Genomic DNA, 12,666 nt, shown 5'->3' on the forward strand with positions numbered 1-12,666 from the left:
TTCTAGTAATTTACAATTTTCCAAAACTGACTCAAGAAGATTTAGAATATCTAAATAGACCTATAACAAGAAAAGAAAAATACTAATACTCCATAAGCTCTTCTAGAAAAATACTAATACTCCATAAGCTCTTCTAGAAAAGAAGGAAGGATGGAACACTTCCCAACTCAGTCTATGAGGCCAGTATCCCTTAGATACCAAAGCGAGACAAACAGAAGATTATAAGTCATTATAAATGTAAAAATCCTCAACAAAATATTAGCAAACTGTATTCAGTATATAAAAAAGATTATATGCCATGACCGAGTAGGACTTAGTCTAGGAATGAAAGGTTGGTTTAGTATCCAAAAATCAATTAATGTAATAATACCATATTAATAGAATAAAGAACAAAAAACACATGATCATCTCAATAGATACAGAAGAGGCACATTTGACAAAATCCTACACCTATTCAAGCTATAAAAAACTTGAAATAGAAGGGAACATTTACAATATAATAAAGGGATCTATAAAAACCTATATTAATCATCATACTTTGTGGTAGAAGACTAAACACTTTCCCCCTAAAATCAGGAATAAGGCAAAGATATTCAGTCTTACCTTTACCTCTTCTATTCAACATAGTCCTGAAAGTTCTAGCCAAGGCAGTCAGGCAATTAAAAAAAACAAAGTCATCTAGATTGGAAAGGAAAACTAAAGGTATCTCTTTACAGACTACATGATCTTATGCATAGAAAATTCTAAGGAATTTCAAAAAGAGTGTAGCATTTGTACCCTGAAAATTACAAAAAATTGCTATGAGAAATTAAACATCTAAAAAATGGAGAGGTATTCTGTGTTCAAGGATGAGATGACTCAATATTTTTAAGAAGGCAAATCTCCCCAAATTGATCTATAGATTCAACATAATCAAAGTTCCACAGGCTTTTTTTCCCCTGCAGAAATTAACAAGCAAATCCTGAAATTTATATGGAAATGTAAAACACCTACAATAGCCAAAACAGTTTTGAAAAGGAGCAAACATGGAGCTGTTTGAATTTCTTATTTCAAAATTTACTATAAAGCTACAGTATTAAGACAGTGTGGTACTGCCATAAGGCTAGACATATCGAACAATTGAGCAGAATTAAGAGTCTAGAAATAAATTTCATCATTTACTGATATTTGACAGAAGTACTAAGGCAAAAGGGTAGTCTGTTCAGCAAATAATACTGGAACAACTGGATTATCCACATGCAAAAAAAGATGAACTTAGACTCTTACCTCATCCCATACACAAAAAATTAACTCAAAATAGACTTAAATGTAAGAACTAAAGGAATAAACCATTTAGAAAATAGGAGAAAATCTTTGAGACCTTTGGTTATGCAAACATTTCTTAGATACAATACCAAAATCATAGTCAATAAAGGAAAAAGTTGACAAATTGGATCTCATCAAATACCAAAATATTTGCACTTAAAAAGATAAGCAACAACAACAAAAAGATAAGCAACATACTAGGGTAAAATGTTTGCAAAACACACATCCGTTAAAGGACTTCTATGTAGAATATACAAAGAATTCTTACAACTCATTATTAAGAAGTCAGCCCAATTCAAAAATTGGCAAAAGATATAAGTAGACATTTCACTAAAGGATGGCTCATAAGCACATGAAAAGATGTTTAACATCATTAGTCATTGGGGAAATGCAAATTAAAACTACAATGAAATCCCGTTCACACTTTTATTGCCTAGAATGGCTATAATAAATAAGACAGACAATAACAAATTTTGGCAAGGATGTAGAAAATTGGAACTCTCACATATTGCTGGTGTACACAAATGTTCGTTGTAGCATTTTTCATAAAAGCCAAAAGTAAAAAGAATCCAAATGTCCATCAACCCGATGAATGGATTATAGGATGATAGGTGATTTTCTAAAAGTTATTTTCTACATTTTCTTTAATGACTAACATTAAATTTAAAAAATACTTTTAAAGTAAAAGTGAAGGTGGTGACTGATGACCCATCTGACTAAGGCCTTGGATATACCCCAGATGATCCTGCCTGGGACACATTGTTATTTTCTGAGTACAGATCTCTACTCATCTAAGAGTTTGTGCAGTGCTAAGTACTGCTTCACAACAATCCTGTGAATTAGGTAACCATAAATGCATTTTACCCATAAGGAGACTAAGATATAGAAAGATTAATTTTAGGGTCACCCAGCTAGAAGAAGTGGAACTGTTTTGAATTTAGTCATACTGATTCTAGTAGATTATGCTACAGTAATTTCCTTCAGACATTTTTCTTATGCTTGTTTTATTTGCTTACATAGGGGTCCAAATTTTATGGAAATGAGCTCAAGAAAGAAAAGCAAGTCAATCAACGAATTGAAAATATGATGCAACAAAAAGCTCAAATTACTAGCCAGCAGCTAAGGAAAGCACAATTACAGGTATTAATTCAATTGCTAAATAAAATGGAAGCTGATAGTTAATATGCATCATGGTAATGTCATAACTGAAAACAAGGCAAAATGTAAATGTTCATTATCTTGTAAAGCATAAAAATTTAACAAATATATGCATAACAAATATGCACCTAGACATTGTCACCTTCATTATACAGAAGAGTCAATAGAGCCTTAGGTACAAGTAACTTGCCTATCTTCATATGACAAGTACTTGGCAGAGTACGATTTAACTCAAAGCTTACATTATTATTATTATATACATACTTTGCAGCTAGAAAGCCCATAGCTATGATTAAAGTGACATGTTTTCTGTAATGCTGATTTTGCAAAAATGATTTAGAGAGGAACATATTAACTAATTAGGTTAAAAAGGAATTTAGACCACAGTTGTGTTATAGTAAAACAAAAAGTCACATAAAGGGTAGAATGCCTAATATGCATGAAATTTTAAGATAAAACACAGACTTCTAAAAATTGGGGGACTTTTGGTTTCTCCAGAACCTTTGAGGAGTAAATACTTAGAATTTTCTCTGGTTTTAAAAGTTATTTCAGGAGACAAGTTTGAGAAGAACCAAGCTGCAGGGGACCATGTGGTAGATCGAGAACTCAAATTAGTCAAGATTCTAGTAAAACAAAAGTTCAATTTTAAAGATAGTTTTACCATCTATCAAAATCTGATTCAATTTAACAAAGCACTTTAGGCTACAAAATGATGATAAAAGTATAATATTAATCCGATATGCTACAAAATTCTTCATGTGATAGAGTTGAGATCATAAATTTTATGTTATCTTTACCAAATTATAATGTGTCATTTTTTTTTGATATATGCTTTCTCAGAGGACAAGCTGATTTTTATCTTCTCTGTTAAATGATCTCCCTTCATGACAAAAGATGATTTGCCTGTCAAATCATCATTTTTCATGCTTCATAGCATGCCACTGTATGGAGGCATCATATTTTATCTACCTTACCCCATCTTGGTTTTTTGTTTTATACACAACATTGTGACAGTCATTCTTATTTATATATCTTTGCACTCTTGTCCTGTTACTTTCACCAACAATAGTACCATTTTACATTTTCAGCGTAAGTGTGCTGGTTTCCGCACATACATATTTAAAACTAGATTTTATCAATTTTATCAGTCTTTTAGTTTCTGCTGATACAGTATCCAAAATATTATTTCAGGATTGTTTTAATTTTCACTCCCTTGATTATGACAGAGAAAAATTGTCTTTTCACACATTAGTTAGCCATTGATATTTTCTTTTTGTGGGGATTTCCTCTTTCATTCTGTTTGTTAGGATATAGACTACGTAGCTGGCACAAGAGACTCAGATATATAATGGTTCAAATAAAATATTAATTTATTTCTCATTGGGTTGGGTTGTTCTGATCACCACAGTAACTTAGAGATCTAGATTGTATATTGTGTTGTTCCACAATTCCATGGTGTTGTTCTTACTGGGAATGACAAAACTGGATGACCTCCAATCTATGTTCAAGCCCTTAGTAAGGAAGAAAGAATGAGGGGAAAAAATTAAAGGCAAGTAATTTACTATTAAACAAGTGAAAAAGAAGTTGCACACATTGCTTCAGCTTACATTCTTTTGGCAAGAATTTAAGTTTCAGTGGTCACACCTAACTGCAAGAGAAGCTGTAAAATATATTCTCTAGCTGAGTGGCCATGTGCCCAGCTAAAAGTCTATTGCTGTGGAAGGAAGATAGAATGGATTTGGGGGTTCAACCAGCAGTCCAAAGCAAAATCCTTTGACCACATTTCTAGAGAAGTTCGTATCTTATATATTAAGGATTTTTTCCTCTGCCAGTTGTTGTAAATATTTTTCCAGTATGTTGTCTTTTAACTTTGCAGGAGTTTTTTTTTCCTATACAGTTTTAAATGTTTATGTAGACAAATCCAACAGTATTTAAATTTTTTTTTCTTGGCTTTGGTATTGTGCAGAGGTAGAGGTTATTCCTCATACACGCACACACACAAAATCCATATATTTTTTAGTATGTTTATAGATTTTGTTATACTCAAATCTTTGGAATTTGTTTTGATATAAGATATGAAATACTTTTTTCTTAAATGGTATTATATTTTCCCTTAATGGTGTTATTTCTCCTAAATAATGATTCATTTGTCCCAACACCATTTATTGAATCAAGTATTCTTTCTCCACTGAATTAAAGAGGCACGTTCATATACTAAACTCTCATTGTACTTGGATTCATTTCTGGACTCTCTCCTTTAATCAATTGAATCTTTTCTTATATTAGTACCATGTAGTTTTAATTATTGTATGATAATAATATAGTTTAATATCCTCCTTCATTACTCTTTTAAAAAATTTTTTTTGTTTTTCTTATGCATTTTTTCAAATAAATTTAAGCATCATTTGTTTCATCAAGTAAAAAAATTCCTTTCTGTCCACAATAACATTGTTTTTAAATTGATACTAATCCTTAGGCAATTTACTTTCTGGACAGCTTTTTGGTAAGTTTTATTGATCTATAGTCTACAAGTATCTTTAAGTTTTAGAGATATAATACTTGTGAGTTATACAATATGACAATATGACTTTTTGCTATTCAAGCTATTTTTAAAGCTCATATTCTTAAATATGCTAATAATCTAGAGAAATAGAAAATACCCTATATTATGTGATAGAACTTCAGATTTTGTTACAGTTCTAGTGACTGTTTCATGGGAGGTTCTCTGGCATATTTTGCAAGGGGAATGGCAGGAAATATGTTTTATGTTGATTCTTAAATTGTTTTGTTTGTTGAGCTTCCTTTAAAAGAAGTTGTATGAATGGGAGAGGATTGAGGAAGTCCCAAGGAGTTTAGAAGTTCTGCAAGAACAGAGAGGTTTTTATGAGAAATGTGTTTCTTTAGAGTCATAAAATTTCCACATAGCAGATTTTATTGTGTGTGATAAGACAGTGTGAACTATTTCCAGTCAAGCTGAGGTAATGTAATCTCTGTGGGCATGGACTCCGTGATATTTATCCAGAACCTCCCTAAATATTCCCCACCCTATCCCATTCTCATTAGACTTCTTAAAGGCACATTTTTGTAGCTGCCAAAACATATTATAACATGGGTTCGTAAATTGAATAGACAAACATTTATGTTATATTAAATGGCAACTACACAGCAAAGCAGTGCATTTTGACCATTTTAACAATTGATTTTATGAATGCAGATTTATTCAACAATTTTTAGGGTAATACTAATTAAGATGAAAAACAATAATTCTGAAATAGTCTCCTAGATTAATCGAAAAAGAGGCTTTTTAAAAGGTAAATAAGACATAATATGGATATAAAATATACCATTAGAGTTTGGTTTGAGCTAATTTCAATGATAAAGACTTTTTCAAATCTATTTTAGGGAAGCATCATAAAATAATGGAAAGAGCACAGACTTTGGAGTAACCTGGTTCCCAGGTCTAGTTTTAACATTTATCAGCTGTATGACTTAGGGCAAATTACTTAATCTTATTGAGCTTTAGTTTCCTCATCTATAAAATGGGAATAATAATCATTATCTCAGAATTATTTTGACCATTAAATGAGTTAACATAAAAAGCACTTATATGTGTGTCATGTATATGACACTCAGAATATGTCACTTCTAGTTTTAAAATTATAGGTAATATCTTTAAGTCCTTACCACATCCCTAGATAAGTGCACTACATGGATATCTCTCTTAATTCTTTCAACCTTTTGAGGTTGGTTTGGTCTCACTTTACAAATAAGGAAAGTGAGAGTGGGAGGATAGTTACACTATCATGTAATTATTAGTGGCAGAGCTGAGACCAAAACAAAGCCATTATTCTTAACCACTGTGACATACTGGTTCTGAACTGTAGTAACATACGTGTTAGAGACTCAGATCAGAACTTGAAAGACATTTGGAAGGAAAAATGGAAGAAAGGAAAACATGAACGAGAATTTCAGTAGAGGAAACTTGAAAAAAGCAGTGGGCATTTGGTAGATGGGGTTCTAATGAAAGATAGTAAAGGAAAATGGAATGTATGAGTCATTTAACGGGGACATTTCCTTTTGGCAACTGTACACTTGCTTTAAGCACAGAAAAGTCAATAGATTGCCGAAGAAACTGCCATAGCTTTAATGTATGAGTCTAAGGAGAATTTTTCCCATTTGGTTTGCTTTCTATGTATTATCTTTTTTCTTTCCATTGATTCTAGGTTAAGATATTTCAGATGCTGCTCTCTTATTCTCAGTTGACTCATATCTTAGACATATTTTCTGGATTAATATAGAGTAGCTTTTAAACCTCTGTTTTTATTAGTTTCCATGATTTGCTTATATCTTTTTTATGTCAGAATGCTATTCTCTAGTTTAAAATTGAACTGGAAGAAATTGTTGTTTTATATCTGGATGATAAATTGGAGTAATGTTGAAAAGTTCCACTTATTAAGTGTGGTGTCTCACTGCCTAAGATCAGCCTCCTCAAAATTTTTCTACAAATACTACTTTCTCTTTTTTTAACCATATATATATATATATAGTTATATATACACACACACGTATACATACATACACATACACACATATATGTATATGATTTTATATATATAATTCCTTTTCTCTCCTCCCTTTCTCTCTTATGAGGAAAGACTAAAGGCAGATAAGTTCTTTTCCCTCCTTATCTAAGATAAAGTTTCTTCTTAGGTACTAAACTTACGATTTAGTATCTAATACAATAAGTGCCTAGTTAAGAACAGGGAAACAAGGCAGAAGAACAGACTGAAGAAGGCACAGAGCACCCCATGTCATTCAGTGAGTTGCAGCCTAAATAGGAGCAGACCCTCTTGAGAGTCTTAACTATGGCTGCTGGAAACAAATATGAATGCGACTGCTTCTAAGGGAGAAATTGCAATCTTACCTTCAGCTAGTGGGCAGCCAGTATCAATATAATGCTGAGAAAGAATGCCAGGAAAAAAAGTTCTGCAGAATAGAAGGAAAGTTGAAGTCCAGTGAGGGGGAAATGCTACATTATACCCCTGAACTCTCCAGCTTTGAGGAGACCTGCTATGGGGATCTCCACATGAAGGAAATTGCTTACCTATTTCTGGCTGTTTTCCCCTCAATTTTTGACTGCTTTGCTCTGCAGCTATCTACTGATCCTTTTAGTAATAGATTTCATTTATTGAACTTGTACTATGTGCAGATCACTCTTCCATGTATTCTTTATATATTCTGTCTCACTCAGTAGCTTTCCTCTCTTCTCATGATTTTACTGGTCTTACTGACTTCTCTATGTGTTACGTAGATCCAAAAGGTCACACTGCCACCCCGAGCAGGAGGGAAATTGAGAAAGTGTGTATTTAGCTTTTTCAGCCTCTATAGTAGAGGCCACTAAAAAGGAACCTTGGGAATGGGTATGTCTGCTACATAAATCCTTTTGTTGTTGCCCTACTTTGCTTATTTGTATGCCTTTTCATTTATCTTTCTTATCACTCCAAATCTTTCTAAAGACATAAAAATTTTTTAAAAAATTAAAATTCTTTACTGTTATATTTAACATACGTATTGACATTTATTGAAATTTCATGAAAGAATAAATTGCAACTTAAGTTTTCAATATTGATTTGTATAGACTAACAGTTATCAAATTTTAGCCTTATAAAAGCAGTTATACAGAGGGAATGTTTACACATACTTTGGTATGTTCAGTTATATAGTACTATTTAGCATAAATATCATATACCGAAGAGATATAATCTTTTGTCGTTAATTTCCTTTGTTGCTATTTTAAGACAATATTATGGGTCTGATAGTTTATTTTACCTAAACTGCAGCTTTTAGTTACAGTTAAGTTGTTCTCCCAATTTATAAAGCAGTAGAATCATTCGATATAAGCAGTTGGAATAGCTTGTTCATTCAATATTTATTAAGTACTTGTTATGTGCTTGTGGGTATTGAGAAATCTAAGAATTGGTAGGGAACAGACTGTCTATGTTTCTGAAAGTAAAAGCAATTCCCGGCCTAAATAAATATCAAGCAAATATACATAGATAGGTGGGTGGGCAGATAGACGGATGCTGCATGTATAGATGGACAGACAGAGACAGAGATACCTACTAAAACCAAGATTAATATTATGATTAGTAGTGTTGCAATATTATATTGTCGAAAGTAAGTTCACTTTTTTAAAATTTAAGGCTGACAGATTTGCAATGGAACTAGAACAGAACCGGGATCTGAACAATACCATAGTACATGTTGACATGGATGCTTTCTATGCAGCTGTAGAAATGAGGGACAATCCAGAACTAAAGGATAAGCCCATTGCTGTAGGATCATCAAGTATGTTGGTAAGTAGGTAAAGATTAAAGACAAAAAGGAAATTTCATAACATATTCAAGTAAGCTTTACTGATTTATAAAGGGGGAAGACTTTATTGAAATCAACCAGTTTATGGAGAATTTTTCTGGTTGTTTTATGTGTGCAATAACTAAATCCTTTCAATATTCCTTTTCTCATGATTCTGTAATTTGAGTAGAGTATATAATGGGGATGGCAAATCTCTACCTGGGGTCGGCTAGGGCTATTTAGCTGGAGCTGGAGGATCCAAAATGGCTTCACTATCATGCCTGGCACTTTGCCTGACCGAGATGGCTAGAAGCCAGCTTTCCCTTCTCCTCATGGTACATTATTACTTAGTAATCTAACCCAAGATCTTTACATGGTTGCTGCATCCCAAAAATGTAAAGGCAGAGGCTGCAGACTTTGTGATGCCTAGGCTTCATAACTCACATAATGTCGCTCCCTCATATTCTTTTGGTCAAAGCATGTCACAAAGCAAGTCACTTGGCCTGGGGAACTAGAACCCATCTTTTGATAGGAGGAACTGTAAAATATTATGGCTATGATTCACAATCTACCACAAAACTAAAAGTTAAAGGAAGTCACATCTAAAATTTTGTTTCTACACTATTATAGATCTAGCTCATATCAATTTCATTACTTACTTATATTTAAAGCATTCATTTATCTTTCTAGTGCTGTCTGCATTTCCTTTTCTAGAATACTGACCAAGGATAGGCATGGTTTAGAGTACTATCAGATTTTTTAAATGCCATTCAAAAACCATTAATAGCAAATTGGTGTTATTATCCTGAAATAATTATTCCATTTGATAGATTCTGTTTTGCATTTTTTTGACTTTTTACTTGAGATTTCAAACAAAGATTTCATTTGTGATAAAAATTTTTATGTGGTACTGGGGTCTGCCACATTGACATAGACTTGTCAGGTATCAACAGGATTTAATAAGTAATGTTCTCTTTTTTACTCTCAGGTTTTTAGTTCCATGTCCTAGTTAAAATGTTTTCACTAAAAAAGATATTCAAGCCTTAAGAAGAAAACTTTATTTTTTAAAGTTCTTTTAATCTTTTATCACTTCATTTTGGAGACTTGATTTGGCTGACCGTATATGAGACCTTTGATTTTTATTCTAGATGAAAAATTTCTAAAATCCCAAATATAGCAAATTCCAAATCTATACTATTATACCATAATACCACTTTCTATACTATTACTAAACTCTTACTTTTAAGTAATATCACCCACTATCATCCAAACTTTGATATGTATGTAGTACTATATTATGGGTATGCTTTAAAACCAGTGAAGTTTAGTGACTGGAAATGTTAAGAGAACTTTTTATTAGCACAGTCTTGCTTATTCCCTGGTGTCACATTATAAATATGAGGACAGCAGTGAGAGAGGACATTTCTTTATCCTACCATGGCAGGATAAAATCAAAGCTTGATTCGAGACAGTGACCTATAAAAGAAATGTCCTTGAGTTGAAAATGCACACCAGTAATGTGTTTCTTGTGAATGCATCGATCAATATGTTCATTTAGGTTTCTATATTTTTTCCTATGTGGTCCATTTTCTTTCAGACTACTTCAAATTACCATGCAAGGAGGTTTGGAGTTCGTGCAGCCATGCCAGGATTTATTGCTAAAAGACTCTGCCCACAACTTATTATAATACCCCCAAACTTTGATAAATATCGAGCTGTGAGTAGAGAGGTAAGTCTGCTGTCTCACCCCTACTTTGAGTCTTTCACTGGCCTCCTGTCACCTACAAAGTTAAGTCCAAATGCCTTTACACATCAGAATTTGGCCTTAGCTTATTCCTTTACTCTCACCTCCTACCACTTCTGCAGTTTATAAATTGAATACTGAGTTGTAGATGGTATCCAGAATACACTCTTCTATTTCCCAGTTCTCTACTTTTCCACATGTTTTTTCATCTGCTTAGAAAACTCTGTTTCCCTAGAAAATGTTGCATTACCTTAATTATAACCTAAATTAACTTTAGCTATTTTTTTCTTAATGTGCAATATATGTTTTCTGAAATCACCTGATATTTATAATTTACAGAATCTACTCAAGTGATTAATTTCAACCTCTCTCTGAAACATTTTTTTTATGAATGTTTTTAAACAGTAACAAAATTCATTTATTTTGAGTAGATGCTTTCCTTGGCCCACAGTCTAGTAATGATGCTTACAAGTATTTAATGTCCAAGAGACTGGTAATCAAAGAAAAAAGAGAACAATCTATTGCTTAGAAAAAGACCTATGAAGTATAAAGTTTTGATTATTTAATAAAATTGCCTACTGTCATATATAAAAAACTGCCATTTTCTCTGTTTTTGATAACAACTAAACTATCATACCAGCGGTGGGACTTAAAAGAATGCTACATCAAACACTTTTAGACTACTGTGGTAAAATGCATTTTGTTAAAGACTACTGTCTGAATTGAAGCACTTAAAAAACTATGGCCTACTAATCAAAAATACTCACAAATATAGTGGACAGTTTGATGATGGACATGAGGGCGGGGTTGGCAGGCTGGGAGAATGGGGCGAAGGGTTAAAGAAGTATAAATTAGTAGTTGATAGTTGGTCACAGAGATGGGGAGCATAGCAGAGGGAATGCAATTAGCATTAATATGATGGCTAGGTGGAGGGCCATGGGAGGGAGAGAGAATTGGGGAGATTGTTTTATGAACTATATAGATGTCTAACCAATGTAGTGTATACTTGAGACTAATTTAGATAGATGGATAGATAGATAGATAAATGGCCTGGTTCATTCTTCTTATTTGTATTCTACTTCATTTCCCCTAGAAACGAAACCTCCCCAAATTAAAATGATAAAAATGTTTTAAGTTAAAAATTTTTTTTGAACTTTTTTCAAAAAGTCTGTGGAAGCAAGTGCTTTTGTGCCCATTCACGTTTGATTACTGCTTATCCATTTTACTATATTCTTAATTAAAAAGAGATGAAATGCTGACCTTAAATATTATAGGTTTTTAATGTGTTTAAAAATCCTTCAAAGACTTCGTAAGAAAGAATTTTTTTAAGTCCTCCTTTGAGTAAAACTTTGGACAGTATGATAATGAGAACTAAATTGTTTTAATTATCTTTAGTTATTTACTTAAGTTAGAGAAATTTTTCTTCAAATTTGAATAGGATCTAACTAGTTTACTTACAGATAAAAATGGATTTTTAAAATGTAAGTCAACTACAGCATAAATTCACTGACTATAAATACATTAATATTGGTGGCTTGGTTTAAAAGTGTAAAGAAAAGCTATTTTTGTCTTATCCAAAAGAATAGGATAGCTTTACCTTTTCTTGAAGCCTAAGTACTTGATTTTTACTGGAACAGGTCTATTCTTGTTCTTAAAGCAGTATGCTATATATTAAAAATGTTAGTGAGTACTTCTCATTCAGAGTAATCTCAGTTGGCTGCCAAGTACAGACTTTCCAGAGTTTCATTTTCACTAGAAAGATTCTATTTGAGGATATTATAAAAATGGTTTCTTCTACAAGAACAAAGCTAATTAAGGTACTCTCTGAGCAAAGCTTGGCCAAGTTTTATGTCACCATTTTCTAAAATTACCTTTGACTCAGCTGTTCATAATTATATTAAGCTAAAAAGCTTTCTTTTTATAAATCATCAAAAAAGGTTTTCTCATGATACAGCAGACAGCTTTTAAATACTAGATGGAACCATAACATAATTTAGCAAGTATATTTTTCTAATATACATATTATTTTGGCAACCATTTCCTCTAATTTCAGCTAATACGTCAGTGATTAAAAACTTTCAGTTACATGTAATACAACTATCTTA

General features: G+C 32.3%; 1 protein-coding gene across 3 annotated transcripts in view; it reads left to right on the forward strand.

Moving 5' to 3' along the window:
• POLK (DNA polymerase kappa) overlaps positions 1–12,666 on the forward strand; it is a 58,072-nt gene that overhangs the window by 25,746 nt on the left and 19,660 nt on the right. For 2 of the 3 annotated variants that reach the window (XM_006913151.3, XM_025047712.1), the window contains exons 3-5: positions 2,326–2,445; positions 8,667–8,819; positions 10,415–10,546. In XM_006913151.3, the coding sequence (XP_006913213.1) occupies positions 2,326–2,445; positions 8,667–8,819; positions 10,415–10,546 (405 nt within the window). The remainder of the gene's footprint in view (positions 1–2,325; positions 2,446–8,666; positions 8,820–10,414; positions 10,547–12,666) is intronic. The other variant, XM_015590418.2, reaches the window with a different exon arrangement.

Source organism: Pteropus alecto, unplaced genomic scaffold (assembly GCF_000325575.1).
Source record: "Pteropus alecto unplaced genomic scaffold, ASM32557v1 scaffold20, whole genome shotgun sequence".
Classification (NCBI taxonomy): domain Eukaryota; kingdom Metazoa; phylum Chordata; class Mammalia; order Chiroptera; family Pteropodidae; genus Pteropus; species Pteropus alecto.